The sequence below is a fragment of the Podarcis pityusensis genome, assembly GCF_964106645.2.
Source record: "Podarcis pityusensis genome assembly, chromosome: 3".
NCBI lineage: Eukaryota > Metazoa > Chordata > Lepidosauria > Squamata > Lacertidae > Podarcis > Podarcis pityusensis.
Window position 1 is genome coordinate 67,578,014 of NC_138026.1, and position 21,618 is coordinate 67,599,631.

The window sequence follows — 21,618 nt, forward strand, 5'->3', positions numbered from 1 at the left end:
TTCCGGATAAGAGCCCTCTTCGCTTTTCTTTATTTAAAACAAACAAAGCACCAATCTAATGCCATCTCATTGTTCTAGGAAAGCTGCGTGAACGGAAAGAACAAACTTTTCAAGTTCGTTACATAATCCAAGGTAGTCGCAGCCCGTATATCGGACCGCAGACTGATAGTAGCTAAACCCCCTTCCCCTCAACCTAGAAAGCACCGTGAACTCAGCCCTCCGGCCACTCCCTGTGCTGGAACCCAACTCTCACGAACATTTAACCCTCTTCCTACGATTATTAAACCACATTTGTCCTGGCGGCTGCTCTGGTTAGCTAAAGATGGGAGAGACCGGCGGAGGTGGGGGGTGAGGAGAGCGCCACAGCTCGCTCGCGAAGCAGGACCGCCTGATCTCAAGCGCTCCTGCCTCTGTGCAGGTTGGGTTAAAAAGAGTCCCTCCCCGCCTCCTCGTCCCATCAGCTGGAGGCTCCTCCTCCCCATGCTTAGCCATCCCCCTGGCACAGGTGAGCGCGCGTGTGCCAGAGCCAGCTGTGGGAGCGCACGTGTGTGCGGGTGCGGGAGCGCGCGCACATCTGGAGGGAGGGAGCGCAAGCTTTTGGATTGCTTCCTGCCGGCTCCTTCGTCCCGGGCTCCTTGGTGACTCCTCTGCTCTCTCCGGCCCTTTTGCTCCGTGCGCTCCTGTCGAAGGAAGCGGCGGCAGCTCAGAGCAGAAGGCAGCGCTTCTTTCGTCTCCCGCTTCGCCACTGGCTTAGCTGGGAGGTGTAACCCACTGGTCCGTCTCCCTCCCTCCTTCTCTCTCCTGCGTCTGGGGCAGCTTTCGACGGCGGCAGGGGTCCCGCCCTCCTGCACTGCAAAGGGGAATTTGCCCTGAGGCTGTCCGGTCAGCACCAAGGACAGCGCCCGCAGCCCCTTGGAGCCTCGCTGTGGTCGGGCGGCCGCTGGCCGGGAGAAGCCCTCTCCGGGACCATGGGGGGCGAACCCTGGAACCAGAGCGAGCCCAACAGCACCCAGCTGTCGTGCGGCGGCCCCAATAGCAGCCTGGAGGCAAGCGGAGGCAGCCTGTGCTCTGCCCACGGCGTCAGCCCTTCCATGGTCACGGCCATCGTCATCATGGTTCTCTACTCCGTCGTGTGCGTGGTGGGACTCTTCGGCAACTTCTTGGTCATGTATGTCATCATCCGGTAAGAGGAAGCGGGTCTCGCGGGGAGGCGGTGGCAGGGTGCTTCCTGGGATCCAGCGAAAGGGCCGTTCATGCAAATAGGCAAGGAGGGGGGCAACTTTCGGGGCGATGGCTCTCCCCACCACCCCATCATGGAGACTGGAAAGGGAGGTGGTTCCCTGGTCATTTTCAGGGTGATCATTCAAAAAAGTGCAGACAGGAGAAATGCAGTTCTTTTTCCTTGGTGAGGAAAGACCCGGAGAACATAAGTGTGCCCTTGAGAACCCCAAAGCTGCCTTCCCCAACCCTGCTGGCTGGGGTTGATGGGAATTGTAGTCTCAAAGGGGGCACCAGGTTGGGGAAGGCAGGCCTAAAGGTTTGGCTGGGAGGTGCTCTTTGGAAGACCTTCCAAAACCAGGGATTCTTTTTCATGTGGGACCCATCTTCTGCAGAAACCCCTTTGCACAGTTCACGAAAGGAGATATTTGTTGGACACCTTTAAGGTGGACCAAACTGCAGTAAACCAATTGGTGCCCATGATGCCATGGCACTTCTCATTCTCACCATCCCCTGGCTATGCTTACCACTGCCACCATGTTGATGCCTCTTCCCTCAGGAGGAACTGTATTCATGGGACTTTGCTGGTGGTGGTGGGGAATCATGTTGAGAAGAGATGCAGTCATTGCCTCTTGTTTTGATGTCTAAGGACTGATATGCATGGCAGTTCTGAAGACTCTGTGCTGGCAGCAAGAAGAAGTGTGTAACTGGAAAAAGAAAGTTGTAACAGGGAGCATGTCTGATTGTGCAAGTAAATCGGTTTGGAGTTGGAGTGGTGGTCAGGTGATAAGAAGACTTTATTTTTAAAAAGAGAAGAAATTCTTCTTGAGTGAGAATATGATTTTTTGCGGGTGAAGAGTTTAATATATGTATTAGATAGGAAAAAAACTTTGGGTCATAGCTCTTCCTATATCCAGGGAGAGAGAAAAGAACAAAACAATAACCCCTTCTCAAGTAGCTCAAAAGCAGTGCCTTCTATGGTCAGGTTTGCTGTCTTAGAAATACATGTCTGTACTCTTTTGCCAGCCTCCCAGCTAGTAAATCACTTATATATAAAGAGATGAATACCAAAAATCCTTTCGGGGGAAAATAACAGAATTTGATGGTCATATCCCCCCTCCTACTGACTTTCATACCAAAATGTTCCCTCTTTATTTCAGTTATGAAAATATCTGAACCCCCTTTAAAGGTTTGCATTTTCTGGGCAAGTAAGCTCCTCTTCCAAAGAAATGTTGTGCAATATTCTTCCACAGAAATACTTCTGTCAGATGCAAGTTTACTGCAAAGAGATTTGTTGCCCATCTTAAGGGGGGGGGCACAACACTTCTGTATGTGGAATGGGTTTTCTTGTTGCCTTTTTGAAATTAGATTTCTTTAATGAATGCCAGGTAGGACAGCAATCAAATTTGCTCCTAGCACCCGGCTAACATTTAGGAGAAACAAGATTACAATCAATATCTAAAAGAACACAGCACCATCTATTGAAACGATTGATAACAACAGGTGGAAACGGCTGCTTCTGAGACAACATTGGAAGGGGGGCAGAAACCAGTTTATTTATCTGAAAAATTCCACCTGGGATGGACAAAAGCCTAAAGAAGCAAAATCTTCATTTGCAAGTCATAAAGGTATTCAGTCATATGTTAAGATTTAGTAGCACCTGTAACAAAATCTTGCAGTGTACAAAATCTTGCAAAAGTTCCCTTAACTTACTTCCTTGGGAAACTATATAAGCAACAAGCAGCTGAAGACAGCCTCTTTTTTTTCCAGCTGACACTCAAAATTCATTGGCAACTGAATTCCATTTCTTTTTGGTGGGGTGTGTCCCCCCCCCCCCCAATCCTTGGGTCCGTGTGTTGACGTTCTATTTCAACAAACCTCAGAGTTCTCCAAAGCTTACTGATACCACCCTCTTTTTCTCTCAATGACCCAGTTTTGACTACATAACACCAGCATCACCCTGGCTTCGGGTTCTAGAGGGCCCTTAGGCAAGACATACCCTGTGCTCTCCCCCACACTCAGGGAGCCTACCTCCTCACCACCATAATCACCAGCTTCTCCTACTGCTCTCCCCATCCTCTTCATTGTGATGACCCGCTTGCTTGCCAGGCAGAGAGCCAATGTGCAAGCAGGCAGTGGCATCGACTGCTCCTCCCCACCACCACCATTGGTTGAACCAAAGAGGTGAGTGATCAAACAGGAAGAGGAACAGGTCCAGGGAAGCTCTTGTTAGAGAACTCTTTGCTGGGTCACTCTCAGCAGCTGTCCAGCCATGCCAACACTGGACACCAGCCCTGCATTCACCACCCATGTCTGCTCTTAGCGGGAAGGAGTGGTGCATTTTGTTACTTATACAGTGCTATGAACTCCTTGCAGGCTGACAAGTGGGGATTGTGACTGAGAAGCAACACCACCTTTGACAATGATTATCTACTGTTTATTTCAGCAACATCTGCTATTTATTGCAGCAGCAGCAATAAGAAATCTGCTCTCTCTGTCTCTTTGCAATGCTATTTCCATCTGCCTGGGAGTAAGCCCTACTTGACTCAGTTGGCTTCCTTCTTCGTAGATGCATTTAGAATGTCATTGCTCTTTCATTTATCTCCTGTTCTTCCTTTATGGGACTCAGGACAGCATGTATGGGGCTCCCACTGAACCTCCAGGAGTTGAATCCACAGTCCCACACTGCTATAAGACTAATTATTCAAATGCATTTCCTTCCTTCTCATCATTGCATAATGACTTAATTGCTTTTTCAACAGTGGTTAGAGTGCCTGATTAGTGCCAGGGAGATCCAATTCAAATCTCTACTCAGCTATTGAGGTAACTAGTTGGCCTTGTTATGACAATAAAATAGAAAAAACATTGTGAGCTACCGAAAGGTCTTTGGAGGTAGGGTAGAGTAGAAATTATATATATATATATATATATATACACACACATATATATGTGGTGGGGGGGGTGGGTGGGTGTGTATTTGAGCAATGGTTTCCCACTCCATACCCCACAATGACCAAGAGCAACATTTTCATTGACGGCACTGGATTTGAACTCTAGGAGGCTCCTTGAGAAGCACATCAGCAGCAACCTCACATACTGAACATACAAAAAACCAAAAGTAACAGGCATCCTTTTTAGGTCTATAGGAAAGAGTAGATGAATTTTGGTGTGAGGAACTTGCATTTCAATCTAAACTTGGCTATGAAATTCTCTAAGGCTCAAATTACATGTGATACTCATTCACAAGTAACATTCCCCCCCTGTTTTTTGGTAAATCTAATTTTTTATTGTTTTTACAGAACATTTAAAAAAATACAGCAGGTATAGTGTGACAATGCATAATCCAGACATTGTTCCTTTTTTAAAAAATGAAATAAAGCAAAGAATCTGCTGGGAGAGACAATCTTGAGTGGGTGACTGTATAATTCCTACTTTTTAAGCATTTGTTCATTGATTCCCACCCCAGTAGTTATCGCACCTGTGGGAACAAATATATTGGGACCTGCAGGTATCCCTTTCTGAAGAGAAAATCAACATGAGGTTGGGGAAAGTGGCATAAGGAGAGGTAAGAGTGAAGCAGAATGGATTAGCTCCCTTCTGTTGGTGCTCTGATAAAAATACCAGTCTCCCAGAACTGCTTTTTACTTTTTTTAAAAAGAAAATGTGGATCAAGTGGAGGAACATGTGTACTTTGAGTATGAATGACCATGGGGAACTCACTTTCTCTTGGTACTGTGAACAGTTCTATAGAATAATAATGGCATGCTAGACGTAAAGACTGTCAATCAGAAGAAACACTTCTTACTGCCATTGACTGGATTTGAGTACGCCTTGTGTCTGCATAAATGTGGATAGAGTTACAGTCCCCAAAGTGTTTTTCATTTCCTGAAATTTTGATTATGAGTCATGTTTGATTACACTCCCTGCCACCGCAATGCAACCCCTGCCACCGCAATGCAAAGAATTAAGTCATTATTGCAACAGGTAGAAATTGGGTATCCCAATTTATGTCTGCAGCTATACAAAGACCACCCTGCCTGAAAATTGCACAGTGTGAGGACCCTGCATGAAAGGAAGTATATGCAGAATGCTTCCATTCTGGTAGATTATTTTAGATCCATACAGGCAATTATTTTAGGTTAATACAATGACTGAAAGGATTTGTTTAATCCAAGACTGCTCAAAACATCTGAGAAAGAAGAGCATACAAGTCCAGTCAGCCTCCCTAAATCATGGGCTGGAATTTATTCAGGGCATTGTTAAATGGTGGTATTTACTGATGTGCTAACGGCCACCAATTGAGATGACTTTAAAGGGGGATTAGACAAATTCATGAAGGACAAGGCTATACAGTCACAATGGCTAAACCACCTCCAGGTTCATATTCAGCATACCACTCAGTGCTACCTACAGTGAAACAACAGTGGAGAAAGACTATTGATCTCATCTTCTACTCATGAGCTTCATATCTGATGGGCTACTGTGAACAGATACAATAAGCCTTTGGTTGGATCCTGAGAGACACTTCTTCTGTTCTTGATCAGGAGTGGGGAACCTTCTTCAGTTAAAGGGCCACATTGCCTTCTAGGCAACCTCCTGGGGGCCACTTGCCACTGGGTGGAGCCATGGATGGTAAATGTTTACCTTTGTACAGCAGGCTAATTTCTATACACACTTACACATCCTCTTTCATCCAAGCGCGTGAGAGGCATTAGCAGAGTTCATGGCCTTATGGCAGCCAGGCAAAAAGCACTCTTGGAGATTGCAAAACAGGGCTGAGGAGTGGCCTGGACAGATGGGGGTGGCTGGGGACAGGGTGCCCTAGAGAGGGTCCTTACGGCCAGGTAAAGAGGCTTCGAGGGCCATATCCGGCCCCTAGGTGAACCTGAGTAAAGCCTGCTTGCTCCAGTTCTGCTCCCCTAGCCATGCCCCCTTGGCTGCCACAGACTGGCCAGTTTGAATAGCAGGCCTGGTGGGAACCCATGAGCCTCTGTGGCGGCCGAGGAGACATGATAACAGCCAGGAAAATGTCACAGTGCAGTGGGGCAAAGTGGAGGTGCTGCGGTGGGCCACAACCGCCACTCACAGTGAGGTCCGGTCAGCGGCCATTTTGGCCAGGCACCTGAAACTCAGTAGGGGCGGTGCTTATCTAACTTATTGTGAGAGGGAGTTCTGTAGATCAATGCCCACAATGTTGATTTCCCCTTCAATGATCTTGACTTGGGGTATACAGGGTAAAGAGGTCATTAAGGTTTTCTGGGCCTAAGTTATTCAGGGCTTAGTACGCTAACCTTGAACCTGGCTTGGTTGATCCACACACACCCTTCCAGGAGAGCAGGTGGCTTTCTTTGTATAAGCTTTGCAAAAGTATTTGCATACTTTGATTATATGACCTGATAACAGAGTTTGAGGGCCAGCACTTCTTTTGCCCTAACAGACGGAGGGATTGATTGATCTTTCCATTTACCTTCTTGGCATTTAAATACTAGGTGAACTTGGGCCTGTTCCCTAGAGACATTCTTTGTTTGAGACTGCACAGTTATTGTGATCTGTAAATAAAGACCTGAAAAAGAAACCAGAATGTCAGAGTCGTACGATATCAAGAGGCCTGGAAATAGTTCTGCCAGGAACATTCATCTGGATGCAATATGTTGCTTTTGCAAATCCATTAAAATGATCTCAAGCACAAAGCAAATGATTTGCATGCTCTCCTGTCATGTCTAGTGTTGGTGCCAAAAAATTGTCCTTCAGTTTCCCAGAAGCTTTCTTCCTCTGAAAAGGAGGCTTCGGTTTTAATGCCCCATCTTCAAGGCACATTAGAAATGCTTTAGAAATTGGATGGGGTGCATTTTTGAGCTTACTTTAGCATGGTGAGGTGGCCAGGGATTGCGGGTTTTTTCATTGTAATAAACATTTATCTAGGCTTTGGAGGGAAGCTGTCATTAATGCCAAGTGTACGCCCCTGCCCCATAAACCTGTTTGCTGTATGGGAGGGTCAAGGAAGAGAGGCCATGAGCTAGATCTAAACAGAAGTAGAATCAAAGTGTTTGAACAGCTGCATTGGGGGCTACGCAGTCTGTTTCCAATGAGTATTTTTAGGATGGAGCTTTCAGTCAAAATGATAGCAGCCTTTTTACACATATGAAGTGGACCAGGCAGTGCTGTGTACTGAGAATCACTGGAATGTTGCATTAGTTGCTATGGATGTAATCAGTCATATTGTCTTCAGTAAAGTTTGCTAAAAGCACCATTTAAAACATGTATAGTTAAAAATAACATCTCTGAGTGATTTTCTTTCAGATGAAATATTTGGTTTTCTTAGTCTGCTGCTAAGGTAGAAAATGAATTGTCCGTTTATTTAAAATATTTGTATAGCACTTTCACACAGCTCAAAGAAAGTGTAAGAAAGCATTTTTAAAACAATAATTAAACACAAAACACGCAAAGTAAAATACAAATCAAAACTCAATGATTGTGAGCTGAAATCTGGGCAACCTACCAATTGCTGCAGCAGCCAAAAAACCTCCCTGATTTTGCAGTCTCTCCAAGACAGCTGTGAGGGAAGAGTGGATTCTGACCTCCTTGGGGAGGTAATTCTAAGCTATTGTGGCAAAGGCTCTAGTCTATGCAGGGATGTTTTAACTCATACAGTGAGGCTCTATAGGTAAGGCTTGAAATGCAGTCCATAATCAGTCAATGCAGGGGCTCATTCAGGAAATTAAAGACTCTCTGGTTTGTCACTTCCAGCCCAGGCCAAGAAGTGCTTTCAAGGTAGCCAATTCAGCTTGGCGCAGAATTGGCTAAATATGTTGTCACCACTTAATATTTTTCAGGAGGCAAGCCAAAACTACTTCCAATGTGTCTTCAAGGACAGCACATGTAAAGCATATTTTGAAGCAGTCAGTCTCATGGCTCACTGACAATTCCATTTGCCATGCCTAGAAAGCATGGGTCCGAGTGGTTTTCCCCTTTCCCCCCACTCCTTCCCAAGGGAAAGCCCACTCTTCAGCAATAGATCAGAACAAAAGATCAGAACAGAGTGGCTGGGGAAACCAGGGGAGAAATAAATTATTATTATTATTATTATTATTATTATTATTATTATAGCAATCAGCTCTGATTGAGCACTATGTCTGCAAAGGATGATTACCATCCTTCCTATTACAAATGTAACCCTCACTCAAGAGCCTAGGATCTTGCTCTTGATAGCATCGTGTCTTTCTTGTCAGGATTCAACTTTTTTAACCTTATCCCACAGCTTGTAGGCCAGTGTTTCCCAAACTTGAGTCTCCAGCTGGTTTTGGACTACAACTCCCATCATCCCTAGCTAGCAAGACCAGTGGTCAGGGATGTTGGGAACTGTAGTCCAAAAACAGCTGGAGACCCAAGTTTGGGAAGCACTATTCTAGGCACTAGTTTTGCAAAACTGGGACAGGTGCTCCTTGATGTCTTGTTATAATTGATACCCAAACCAAAAGGCACTCTTTGTCTCATATGATCAGCTGCCCAATGACCAAGGTCAGAGCTACAGCAACGAGAAGGAAAGAAGTGGAGTAGGGTAGCGTTTTGCACACCTTTCACAGGTAAACATGCAGAGATTCCACAGCATGCAACATTTTCAAATGCAAAAAAGGTGACAATATTAAAAATTCAAGAAGTTCGGGTTCAGTGCCAAATAATGTCCAAGATCTGGCTTCCCTTCTAGAGTTAGAAGAGTGGCTGAGGAAACCCAGGCAGATAACAACAACAACAACAACAACAACAACAATTTACTACTATTACTACTACTACTCCCTCCCTCCCTTTTAAAATGTAATGTTTAAGCCTTCTGAGCTGCACAGTGAGAAACCGAGTGGGCAATTCCATTCTATACTCACACCTGTGAGGCACCCCATTTAATTCAGTGGGGCTTCCTTCTAAAGAGCATGAAGAGAATTGTGCTGTCAGTCTCGGAAGTTGGAAGGGGTGAAGCAACACTTTTAGTAGCTAAGGGTGAGCCTTCAATGCCTGTCTAGATCTTTGCCCCTCAAAATTGGTAGAAGAAGCAAAAAAGATGATACAAAATAAGAAAATATAAACTAGTGTGCATCATTTATACAGATCTTGTTGCAGATTGATTTTTTTGCATGGAATACAAACACAGACCATACTGTAGCCAGTAAATCAAGCCATCTCCTGCCTCATCCTGACTGTCTACATTGACTAGTGACATCTTTTAAAGGTTTCAGTTGCAGCAGGACTTCTCAATCCATCCTGGCTTCCAAGCCCTACTAAGTGTAATTCTGCCCTTAATGGTCAAAAGCCTTAGCACAGCCATTTGCTGGCGTTGCTTATGTACCCGAATGTTAATGTTGCTTAAGAGAAATTTCATTTGGAAAAGATATTAGCAGCCATCTGGGGAAGGCAAATAAAAGAGAATTGGGAGCATCTTATGAGTTTATATTGGAAGGAAAATAATAGATCTTCTGCCAAGTATCTCGAGTTGTACTGCTAGGATTGCAATAAAGAAATACAAATAAAATGCTTGGTATCGCCTCTTTTTTCATTTAGCTTTGGCTCCTGTCATAAATATGTAATAAAAACCATGAAACAAAATTATGAGAAAGTGTCAAAGCGAAAATAACTTTAATCATAGAAAAACTCTGGAGGTGGGTATTACATATTCCATCTTGAATACGGCTCCTTATCTGTCCTATTCTCACTCGGTAACAATAAAGGAGCAATGTAAACACTGCCCTCGTAAACAGGAAATCATCTTTCTTAAATGGAAAAATATGCTATTCTTTATAGGTGTGGAAAAATGAGACAACTTCATCATAAAGATAGGACAAAATGCAACATGGCCTAACCTAAGAATATAAAATGTAATAGGGAGAAAATGAAGAAGGAGGTTAATAAAAATGTAAATGATACTATTTGAGTAGCTGGACAGCACATATTTCTTAACCAGATTTTCCAATAGCTACATAGATGGTTGCCCAGGGCAGCAATTTATAATGGGTACCAGTACTGCAGCATCAGATAGAAGAGACCTTTCCAGAGAATCATTGGTACGCCTGCTTCTTTTCCTCAGGAATATCATTAGCACAGTTTATTAATTCAGGTTGGTTTATGAATCATGTGTACATACAGTATAAGTCAGGAGTAACAGGGTCTGGCCTGTTTGGCTTAGCAAATAACTAGTCACAGGGATAGGATTGCAGCCTTTGAATATCAGGCAGGTAGCATAGTCAAGTGGGGTGACCTATAATTTAATTCTAGTGACTTAAAGGAATAAGCTCCAGGATACTCTGCCACAGCAGGAGCACATATGCAAAAAGGCACCATAAATTTAGGGAGATAGAGAAAGGGCTTTCTTTCAAAAATGGGATTTAGATGGGATTGAGTCAGCATCAGAGCCCTAGCTTGAAAAAGAGCTGTCCTTATGCTCACACAGCCCTACTATCTTCATGCTGATCTCAGGTTTGAGAAGGGGAATGTCCTCAGTGAGACCCCCCCCCTCCTTTAAGGCTATTGATAAAGGCTCTGGACAAGGGTTGTGCTAACCATGTTATGAGTTAGTGCATTTTCTTTAATGCTCATTTTATTTTTCAGTCTCTTTACATATAAAGAGCCCTGTGTGGATGCTAAAGCTGTGCAAAATCCACATGACTATTGCCAGGTGCAGGACAGGAAGCACATAAAGTGAATTTATGCAACCAGCCAGAGTACATCTCTGCTTAAGCCATGCCTTCCTGCTCTTGATCTCTCTTAGATATCTCAAAACGCAGGCATCACGTGCCTTTCTTGCAGACCCCTTTGCCCTTTGAGTTGGGTTCAACGACACTTTGTGGTAGACATTTATTTGTTGCTCTTTGGCAGCATACAGGGCAGTTAAACCCAAGTACCTCAGTTGAATTCTGTTCAGTGGAACGGGCAGCCTTGTCCTATGGGACTGCTTAGCTGTTGTGACACAAACAGGAGTTTATGCCATTGATACTTAAGAGCATCCCAGCTACAATGAGTGAAGCAGAGCTTTGGGGCTGTGTCCATAGAAGAGATCTAAAATCACTTTGGTTCTCACTGGGTAAGATGCTGTGAAATAGCCACCTTGCTCACCACCTCAATTAAGTGGCCCACAAGAAGAACAGGACAGAGCAAAACTCCAATACAGGAGGGGCATTCTCACCCTGCCTAGAATAGCTTTCCAATGGCATGATGGAGAGTTCCGCTCTCCTCTCTGTAAGAACATTGTTTTATAAGTATTAATAAATAAGTATTTATATACAGTTATATAGAATTATTGCATGTATCTGTTTATGTGCTTGTTCCTGTACGAAACCCAGAATGTATAGGTACAAAATATGTGCATAAAATTATTTATCTAATTATGTGTATAATATGTGAGAAATGTTTATATTTCTACTACTAGAACAGGTGGAGGGAAACAGCACGCTTCTCATCAAGATCAAGGAGAAAAATAGGAATTAGAGATAAAATATCTACAGCTAAACTTGATACTGAGTCGTCCCCCCGAAAATTCTTTCTGTACCATATTGCTGGACCAAGGCACAAAAATACGTTATTCTTAATCCCTAGTCCTCAAATCAGACATTAGTCTGGTTATAATTGTGTTTGATCTTGTTATAGCTTTTCATTCCTCTGCTTTGTTGACTTTCTTAGATATACCAAAATGAAGACTGCTACCAACATCTATATTTTCAACCTTGCCCTGGCGGATGCCTTGGCAACAAGTACGCTGCCATTCCAAAGTGTGAATTACCTCCTGGGAACATGGCCGTTTGGTACCGCCATTTGTAAGATTGTTATCTCCATAGATTACTACAACATGTTCACAAGTATTTTCACTCTCTGCACGATGAGTGTGGATCGCTACATAGCAGTTTGCCACCCAGTCAAGGCTCTGGATTTCCGCACCCCCAGAAATGCCAAAATTGTCAACGTCTGTAATTGGATTGTTTCTTCAGCCATCGGCATCCCAGTTATGGTGATGGCAACCACCAAAGAGAGCAATGGTGAGTAAGGATTTCACACACCATTTCCAGATGCTCAGTTATTTCAGCAGTGGCAGGAAGGCAGGGAATGAAGGAGAGAGAAAAATCCATGCAGAAATCAAATTTCTAGGTTAAATTCCAGTTCCAGTAAAAGTCAGAAAATTCAGTAGTACATGTAATTTACAATGAAAAAGGGACTTTTCTATACCTCACACTCACTCAAATGGAGGACTCAAAAGGCATCCACCCCCAAATGGTGATACTTCCACCCTAGTGAGAACTCTGACACTTGGTTCACACATTGAGACACACTGATTATGGAAATGGGAAGTGGATCTTAAAGGGAGGACATTTGCAAATTAATATCGAGAAAGAGAGGAATGATACCCTCCTAAACATTAAGGTACTTCCAGAACACCCAGAAGTACGAAATTTGGTATACACATACATAAAACATGAGTCACGGTGATTACTGGGAATGCATCAAAATGGGATATTTTAATACCTAATGAGAAATAATGTTTACCTAAAAACAGAGGCTGACACACTGGCAAATAACAAGCCAGGCCACAAGTACAATGCAAAATAGAGTTGTTGAAGGTTTGTTGGTTCTTCACACACTTCCATCAAGCTGTGATTATGTGGGTAGAAAGAAGAATTTCTAGAAGCTGCAAAGAACATTATGGTTGCATAAAGGGAGCCTCATTTAGAAGTAGTGCATCTACATTTTATTTTTATTTTTTGGCTACATCTATCTCTCTTTATGTAACCCATAGAAACTAAGCAGTTTAGGATACAATCCTGCACCCACTTTCCTGGGAGTAATCCGCTTAGAAGACAGTGGGAATTACATCTACATAAGTACATATAAGGTTTTGCTGTTAATCAATAAACTAATCAGCTAAGAATGGGATTATATCTTGTCTATTATAAAGTAAGCCGGACCATTCCAGTGGGACTTGCTCCCAAGTTAATGTATATAAGTTGTGGTTCATTTAGTGATGGAGACCCGGTTTAAGTGGTGGCACTGTGATTTAAAGGCACACTTTTATATTTAGATTATTTTAGAATTAGATAGATACTTATAACAGGGAATGAAAAAGCAAGATATTTAACATGATTTTTTCTAATAGCAGTGAACGACACTTTTTGTTATTAAATAGTAAATTATCTCCGACTTTCTTTTGCTCCTAACTGGAAGGAAGGAAGGAAGGAAGGAAGGAAGGAAGGAAGGAAGGAGATAGCTATGAATTCCACTAAGCTATCTAACAGTCAAAACGATGCTTTTTGCCCAAAACTATTGCTGGTCAGCTTAAGGAAGCCTAATTATGTGAACCTTACCTATTTTCTCTTTTTGGAGAAATGCTTTTATATGGAAAATAGGCTAATTTAAGCCAACAAGACTCTATTCAGGGATATTTTCCTTGCACAGAAGCACTTTATCAAGGTCCCTGATTATGCAGAGGGTTCTGCTCATTTTCAAGCAAACATGAATAAAACTTCTGCAGACAACTCCCAGTCAACATGAGAAGTTCAGGGACTGAACAGGCAGACATACCTAGGGACATTTGGAGTGGGACTTGTATGTGTGGCCCTGCCCTTATTGACCTTTTGAACACTGAATCTCCCCCCTTCCAAAAAATTCTATGTTGTAAACATCACACTAAAAGTCAGTGAGTTTTCTTACAGGCTCGCACCACAGTAGAATATAGTTATGGCCTTGGATGGAGGGGGCAAGAGGAAGAACAGGATTAAATGTAAATAAATAATTCTCTCAAACCTCATTTCTTTCTTTTTCTTTTCCTCCTAGGATCTGTTGATTGCACACTTATATTCTCTCACCCAGCATGGTATTGGGAGAACTTGCTGAAAATCTGTGTTTTCATCTTTGCCTTCATCATGCCTGTCCTAATTATCACGGTATGCTATGGGCTCATGATTTTACGCCTGAAGAGTGTCCGAATGCTCTCTGGCTCCAAGGAGAAGGACAGGAATCTTAGAAGGATCACCAGGATGGTCCTCGTGGTTGTGGCTGTCTTCATCGTCTGCTGGACCCCCATCCATATTTACGTTATCATTAAAGCCTTGATCCATATCCCAGAAACTACTTTCCAGACCGTCTCCTGGCACTTCTGTATTGCTTTAGGGTACACAAACAGCTGCCTTAATCCCGTCCTTTATGCCTTTCTAGATGAGAACTTCAAAAGGTGTTTCAGAGAGTTCTGCATCCCAACAGCTTCAACCATGGAGCAACAAAACTCCACCCACGTCCGACAAAACACTCGCGAGCATGCCTCCACCGCCAACACGGTGGATAGGACTAACCAGCAGGTATGACTAGCAGTGGAGATGTCATCTCTGGATTCGGGAATCCCTCCTGGAGATGACATGAATTCTGAAATTACAGTCTTTACTGATGTGTAGCTTCTGGAAGATGTGCCACTCTTTTTGATTTATCTTCCCTAGCTGGGGAGTCATGGAATGATGAATCCAGACATCATCAGACCCAATTGGGTTTTGGGAAACTAGAGAGCTCCCAGATGTACCTTGCATGGCCAGGCCCTTGTCTGTGTATAATTGTGATATTTATTCCATAGCTGAGAAAGGAGGAGATGCTTTCATAGTTTTTGAAGCAACAGAATGTTTGCTATTGCTTAACATTCTAGAACTGTATCTATTTTAAGAACTGCCTTGTACCCAGTCAGAATCAATATAACTAAGGACTATCAGCCCTTCTAGCACCTGGCCTTACTGCCAGCCCACAGGGCCCTTGATAGTCCTCCTTCTTTAGACTTCTGACTGGCAAGCAATAGACTTTCAGTCAATGCTTTTAGACATGTCTGCATCACCATGATTCATACTACATGAGCAGACCCTGATGATCCATTTTCCTACCATGGCTTTTGTGAACAAGTAACCCATAGAATTATTTGGTTGTGATCTCACCTTGAAATAGCTATCTATTTTGCAATGGGTCATATGGAAATTCACAATGGGGAGGTGCTTTTGTGAGCAAGCTCAGTTGGGCTGAACTCACAACAAGCCCCCGATCTTCTGTTGAGTATTCACAATTTATTCAGTAGAGGTATTCCCGGTGTTCATTCCAGGGGCATGTGTGTGTGTGTGTGTGTGTGTGTGTGTGTGTGTGTTGGGGAAGGGTGTTCTTGGGAAAGATGCCCTCTGTTGTGCTCCTTGGGCACAATCCACACAAATGTTCGGAGGGAAAGAAAAGGCACTTGAAGGATGTTCTTTCTTCTCTTTGCTCCTGCCACTGCTCATAAGCTTAGAGGGGACAAGTGAAGAGGGAGCAACACCATGGAGAGGGGGCAGCAGGTCCAGGATAGAGGACTAGTGTCCAGCATCTGTCGGCGCCCAATAGTACTTGCCCCAAAATCCCAGCCCTGTGAACTACCCAAAGTATAGGTTTGTTTCACCTTCATTTTGTGAAGAGTAACTGCCAGGGTTGATGACCACCACAGCTATCAACCACTCATGTGATACACAGATCCCCCTACTTTCAGAATTGTTCAAACAGCCCTTTCTCCAAGTCTGGCCCATATGTCTTCTTTATCCTCCATGGTGACTCTCTTCCTCTTCTTAGTAATTCCTCCCCTTTGTCCTCCACCACAGACCACATTTCTGGGGCTCCATGACAGATTTTCATTGTGCATGCATGGTGGGCATTTGCAATGGTGGTGGAGAAATCATTGCAGAAATAAGGGACAGCTGATCAGACAGTTAACAAGGTTGCTGTTGGTGAAGAGCAGCAGGAGAAGGGAATAGATGCTCCTTTTGCCAGCTGGTTTGGGTCTCCAGATCTAAAGGTGTCAAGTCTCTCCGACCAAGGCCTGCTCAGAATTTACCTGAAGTGTAGTTACCAACTCTAAGTAGCAAGCAAAGATATCAAGATCATTTACAAGTGTTACTTCATTATCTTGAGAGGAGCATTGTGGCTGATCTGAAATTCGATGACTCGGAGGGTGGGAAAAGGCCTCACACTACTAATATTGGTATGGAGATATGGTAAACTTACGGAGGCCTCCTAAATGCCTTAATGTTTCAACAGGAACTTTGAGTGCCCTTGTCTAACAGAAGTACTCTAAAATTGGCACATTAAAGGAATTTATGTGCCTGTTTCTAAGAAAAGACCCACTTAGGTGAAAAATCTAGGAATATTTATGAAGTCCTCCCACTTTGCCTCTGTGGTTTGTTGAACCTTGCCTTGAAATGGCGACCTGTGGGCACTTGTCTATATTGTAAAATTACATTCTTATCTATAGCATTCATAACCACAGAGTTCAGGTGAGTATGTGTGGTTCTCCCCTCCCCTGCTGCAATTTAATCCTCACCACAAGTGAGGTAGGTTTGGCTGGATGGCATGATAGGGGACCAGTCCAAGGTGACTCCATGAGTTTCATGGCTGAACAAGGAATTAAACTGAGTCCTCCCACTACTCTAATTCAGCTCTCCAGCTTTCCATTTCTCATTGCATTCTTCATTTGAAGTAGTTCTGAGATTCAGGTTCAAGGCCCGTGTCCTACTGCGGCAGTCCAAAAATGCCACATATGCATCCTTTCCAGTATTTATTTTAGCCGGGAGATTTTGCCCAAGGTATTTTAGTATCTGAGGCAAGTGGTGGGATGGTAACAACCCCCAATTCCATGTACAGAAACTGACTGGTCTGACAGCCAGTTCTGATTTCAATACTGGCAATGGGATAGTGTCCTTCACTGCACCTGAGCGCAAGAGCCTAGTTTCAGGTGTTTGGGAGAACACTGCAACTATAATTCTGAAATGTGCAGGCTGCACCCCATCAGAGGAGGTGATAATACCTGCAAATTCTATCCAATTCTGGAACAAAATGAAAAAGATTTTCTTTTTCTTTTTTAATGTCAAATTTCAAAGGTACCCTGCATGCAAACCCCCTGGATATATCTGCCTACGATTTGGCAGGTGTGATCCAATGGGGGGACAGGGCTGCTATTCCTGCAAATTTCATCTAGTTCTGTGAAAAGAAAAGAATCACTATTTTCAGATTCCCCATTATAGTGAAAGTGGGGCCAGGGAAGCTTTATTGTTAGCAGATGGAATTTGGTCCCAATTAATGAGTTGAATTGGAAAGATACAGAACAGCTCTGAAACAGACCGTACTGCTTCCCAAAGCTACAGATGCATGCTAAATCTTGTGAATGGCACACACGCTCATAGGACTGCAGCTCTTCAGAATGCTCCAAGATCTAAAAGGAACCCACTGTGTAGGGACATTCTGGGATCATTTCCTTTCAGCTTGCTATACCTCTTATTTATATGACTCATTTTCAAAACTGTTCCATGGCCCTCTAGCAGGTGAAGGAGGAAATGAGAACTACCTCGTATTTTTGTTGAATTTGTTTGTTTTCCCAGCATTTCAACTTTAAAAATAAAACCTTATAAGTGATGGGGGCAATGTGATTAGTAAAAGTGATTAGTAGTAGCAATGTGAGTCTGCAGTCATAAACAAAAAATGCTTAAATACTACTGAAATCAACTGGATTTTAGTGGCCTGAGGATAGGATTGTTGTTTAAGACATTACTGTAAATAACATTACATTCAAAAATAGGGTCAGGTTTCAAACAATAGTTTTTCATCAATGGCTATAGAAAAGAGAACATCTATTAATGCAGTCTACAAAGGACCCATTGAAGCAAAGGAACAATTGTACTCTGTGTTTGATATGTTATGTAACGTAGTGTGTGTTGTATTTTTATATTCTATATAGTCTGGGTTGTGTAGCTCCAAATCTTCAATTGGTGTAGGTTAATGAAACTTTGTTCAACTCGGTGAAGATATCAAGATGAAGCTCTGCGCAGCATGCCCCAATCCTCTGGGTAGAATATTTCATTATTAAGAATTTCTGAATTTCTCAACTACAAGTTTGGTAACATGAACCCACAAGGCAGACACTGGACAGTTGACCAAAAGCTTGTCACAAAGGGAACTGCCATCTCAGTTTCAAAGTCCAAATGGATCTACAAATGAACTTTTCCCACAAATCACTCTCATGTTGGCATGTTGCTAGAGAAAGCGAAGATAATGTTAGAAACAACTTATGGAGTGTGAAATGTTGGCAACTGGGGAGAGGGGAGGTTTGCATGGGTGAGAAGGAGGAATGGTGGCGGAATTTGATTCAGTTCACACTGAAAAACAAATCCACACTTTCTGAAACAATATGAGAACTGAAACTTTAAAAAAACAAAACTCACAAATTGCTGCAGAAATGTGGAGAACTGAATTTAGGATTGGAAATTAAGAACAAAAACTGACAGCTCCTTCCATCCCTAGTGAGAAGTTGTGGGGGATGCACAGTGTGTGTTGGAGTGGGGTGGGAATCCCAACATTTAAAAGGGATCCACATTTTAAATATAAGAAGCAGATCCATTTTGACAACTTCGTAAACATTGTGGTTCTGTTGGTGGTTATTAACTTGAAACCTGAAAAGCAAATATGTTTCTTTGTGTGCACCTTCAGATATTTTCTCCTTTAATCTTGCAACTGACCATCTCCTTTCTGGGATAATAGGTCACTTCCAACCAGATGGGCTTTTAGAAAGGTTTTGAGGTAAGAGAGAGAAATGGCATCACCCAGCTGATCTGAGAGACAGTTCCAAGCCTATGGGGCAGTAGAGTCTTTTGAGGGAAGTGCAACATGGGATGCTGCCTTAGAATGAGTCAGGCCACTTGTGTCCATCCAACTGAATATTGTCCATGCTGACTGTCACCACTTTCCAAGATATCAGAAAAGGCTCTCCCAGCCCTACCTAGAGATGTTAGGGCTTAAACCTGTGACCTTCTGCATGCAAAGCTGATGCCTCACCACTGAGAAGCAGCCCCACCCCAGTCAGGAGAAGTGTCCATGTCCACTGCTTCTATTTTCCATCCTGCAGTTCTGTATTTTACACTCATATACTGTTGTGCAATTTTTAGCTCATCCAGTATCAAAAGGAGTCCAGAGAGGCAGGCTGATTACCATTTACACAGGAGTAACTGAGGCTGCAAGATGATGGCTTCTCCATGACTACCAGGGGAGTGAATGGAATTTGAAGCTTGGGTCTCCTACCAAGCTATCTATTGCCTCGGATTGGGTTACTTATTCTAAGAAAATACATTAGTGATGTATCGGATACATTGCATGTATTGCAGAGATGAAGCATCAAGGTTTACACTGGAACCAGCCTGGGTTCCTCAGACTTTGTTGTTCCATGTTGTCATGTGAAAGGGTATTCCTGCCACCTCAAAATGACTCCACTCTGATTTGTCCCCTGAGAAAGGAATGGCTCGTGCTGAGCAAATTCGCCCAGCATCATTTGCAAGCAGGAGGGTGGAGAAATTAGCTCATTTCTTTTCTCTCTCACTGTATTTCTTTCCTTTCAGTTGGAACTTCTGGAAGCTGAAACTGCACCACTGCCGTGACAGGGCCCCCTGCCGTGTAGCAACCCCAAACCAGTGCCACTGGGTGGCTGTGCTATAAGTGTGGTGGGGATATGGAGGAGACTGGTGCTCTCTCTTGCCCGCCTGCCCCAAGGCAAGTGCCTGCATATAGTATCCATCAGAACGATTTGCTCCCGTGGCAAAATCCCATTGCACAAATAACTTCAAAAGAGAGTCTGACCAAATGGGAACTTTGCACTCATCATCTACGGTACTGAGAAACATGATTCTGAGATTAGACAGCCTTACCTTAATTCAGACTCGAACTGCAGTGGCTCAAAGCCATAGTAAGCCCATCTGCCCCCTACTCCACTCCCTAAAAGGATCAGAGGTATGGGAAAAGGGAATCCAGTGGAGATTATCATTCAGAAGTACCATACTTTTCCGTGTATAAGACGAGGTTTTTTTACTCTAAAAGAATGTTAAAAATCGGGGGGGGGGGGGCATCTTATACACGGATAGTGCATATGCAGGACGGGCAATTGGTTGCAGCTGTGAGCAGGAACTTGTCAGCAGCGATTGGGTGGGTGATTAGTGGCTGCTGCAAAGGCTGCTTAGGATTTGCTGTGGCAATTGGGTGGCTGATTGGTGGCTGCGACAAGGGCTGCTGTGGATTGGCTGCTGCTGTGGCAACTGGGCGTGCAATTGGTGTCTGCTGGTGGCGAGTGGGCTGACGCTTGTTTTCTTCTGTGACGCATGAGATTTCAGCGTCGGGTGAGTGATTTTCGTGGCTCAACAACTTTGGCAATCCTCCCCAAAAAACTCTGGGCCAACTCACCCCATTTTCTTAAATTGGAGTCCCCCAAAGTAGGGGGCATCTTATACACAGAAAAATAAGGTATATATCCAATGCATTTGCATAGGACTTGAAATAGTTCATTTTTATCTATATGTGTTTAGTTGTGCAGATTCTCTCTCCCCCCCATACAGTTATTTCCAACATATCATTCTCAGTGATAAAAAAATGATTTTCAAGCTAGCTGCAGTAACAAGACTGATCAAAGCTACCTCTGAGTGTTAGTGGAGGTTGTAACCCTCATCTGTTGAAGTCCTCCATTTCACTAAGATTTCATCCAAAGAAGATTCTTCATCTATATTCTGTGCTGACTTGGAAAAACAATCTCCTTCTTTACACATTTACAAATATTTGAAGTGCAAAATTATGGAGTGAGGCAGCAGATGGAGTGTGGAAAAGCTTTTGTGTTGTTGCTGAATGTATGTATAAAAACAGAAGACAACTGTAAATATTGTAAAATACCATAGTCAATACTTGTATATTCAGTGATAGATTAGGAAATAAATTATATCCATATATTATTACATGTGCATAAAATAATTGTTTGTGTGTGTGAATAACTACACCTGTAAAGTAGTTGAGCATTTCTAATATACTTAAAATTTATTTACTACTTATGTAGCAGGAAATTATAGATTTTGTTTAAAATTAAAAGATAGGCAGTCATATTATATAAGGTTTTCTGTTCTGTTACCAATGCCATCATCTGCTCCTCTGTTATATGATAGCAGCAAAAATAATTCACAGCTTACAAAAGCATACTCTGTAAAAAGGGGGGGGGGGGGAATCTAATCTCCAGAATAAGCAACAGTAATAATTGTCTAGATAATTTGTAGTTCTATATCATTTTCTACTTGCTGTTTAATGTGTGGTGTAATTAAATGGTCAAAAATTACCCAGGAAGCAAAAAGCACTTTGATGAATTTGTGTGCATTAAAAAAGAAAAATCATATCCATGGTTTCTTTTTAAAAATTTCTGCCACTGCATTTTCATTGCTGCTCTGCTCAGTTGTGGAAGTGGTATCTGCTTAGTGTGTAAAAAAGGAAGTCTACTCTTCATCTTGACTGAGATGATGAAGTTCAGTTACTTTTAAAAGTGAGATCAAGTTAGCTTTTTGTATCCACGTGTACATGATTATGTAA

At 43.0% G+C, this 21,618-nt stretch overlaps 1 protein-coding gene across 3 annotated transcripts; it reads left to right on the forward strand.

Moving 5' to 3' along the window:
- The first annotated feature begins 344 nt into the window (after window positions 1-344).
- OPRM1 (opioid receptor mu 1) lies at window positions 345-21,248 on the forward strand. 3 transcript variants are annotated; one of them, XM_080998415.1, is made up of 5 exons: window positions 349-1,183; window positions 11,881-12,233; window positions 14,023-14,132; window positions 14,404-14,543; window positions 19,623-21,248. In XM_080998415.1, exons 1-5 carry the CDS (start codon window positions 969-971, stop codon window positions 19,717-19,719), a joined length of 915 nt encoding a protein of 304 aa, XP_080854541.1. In that variant the 5' UTR covers window positions 349-968; the 3' UTR covers window positions 19,720-21,248. The 3 variants fall into 3 exon arrangements, with proteins under 3 accessions (XP_080854542.1, XP_080854541.1, XP_080854540.1); XM_080998416.1 differs by lacking the exon at window positions 14,023-14,132 and having other exon boundaries at window positions 345-1,183; XM_080998414.1 differs by having other exon boundaries at window positions 14,023-14,543.
- The last annotated feature ends 370 nt before the right edge of the window (window positions 21,249-21,618 follow it).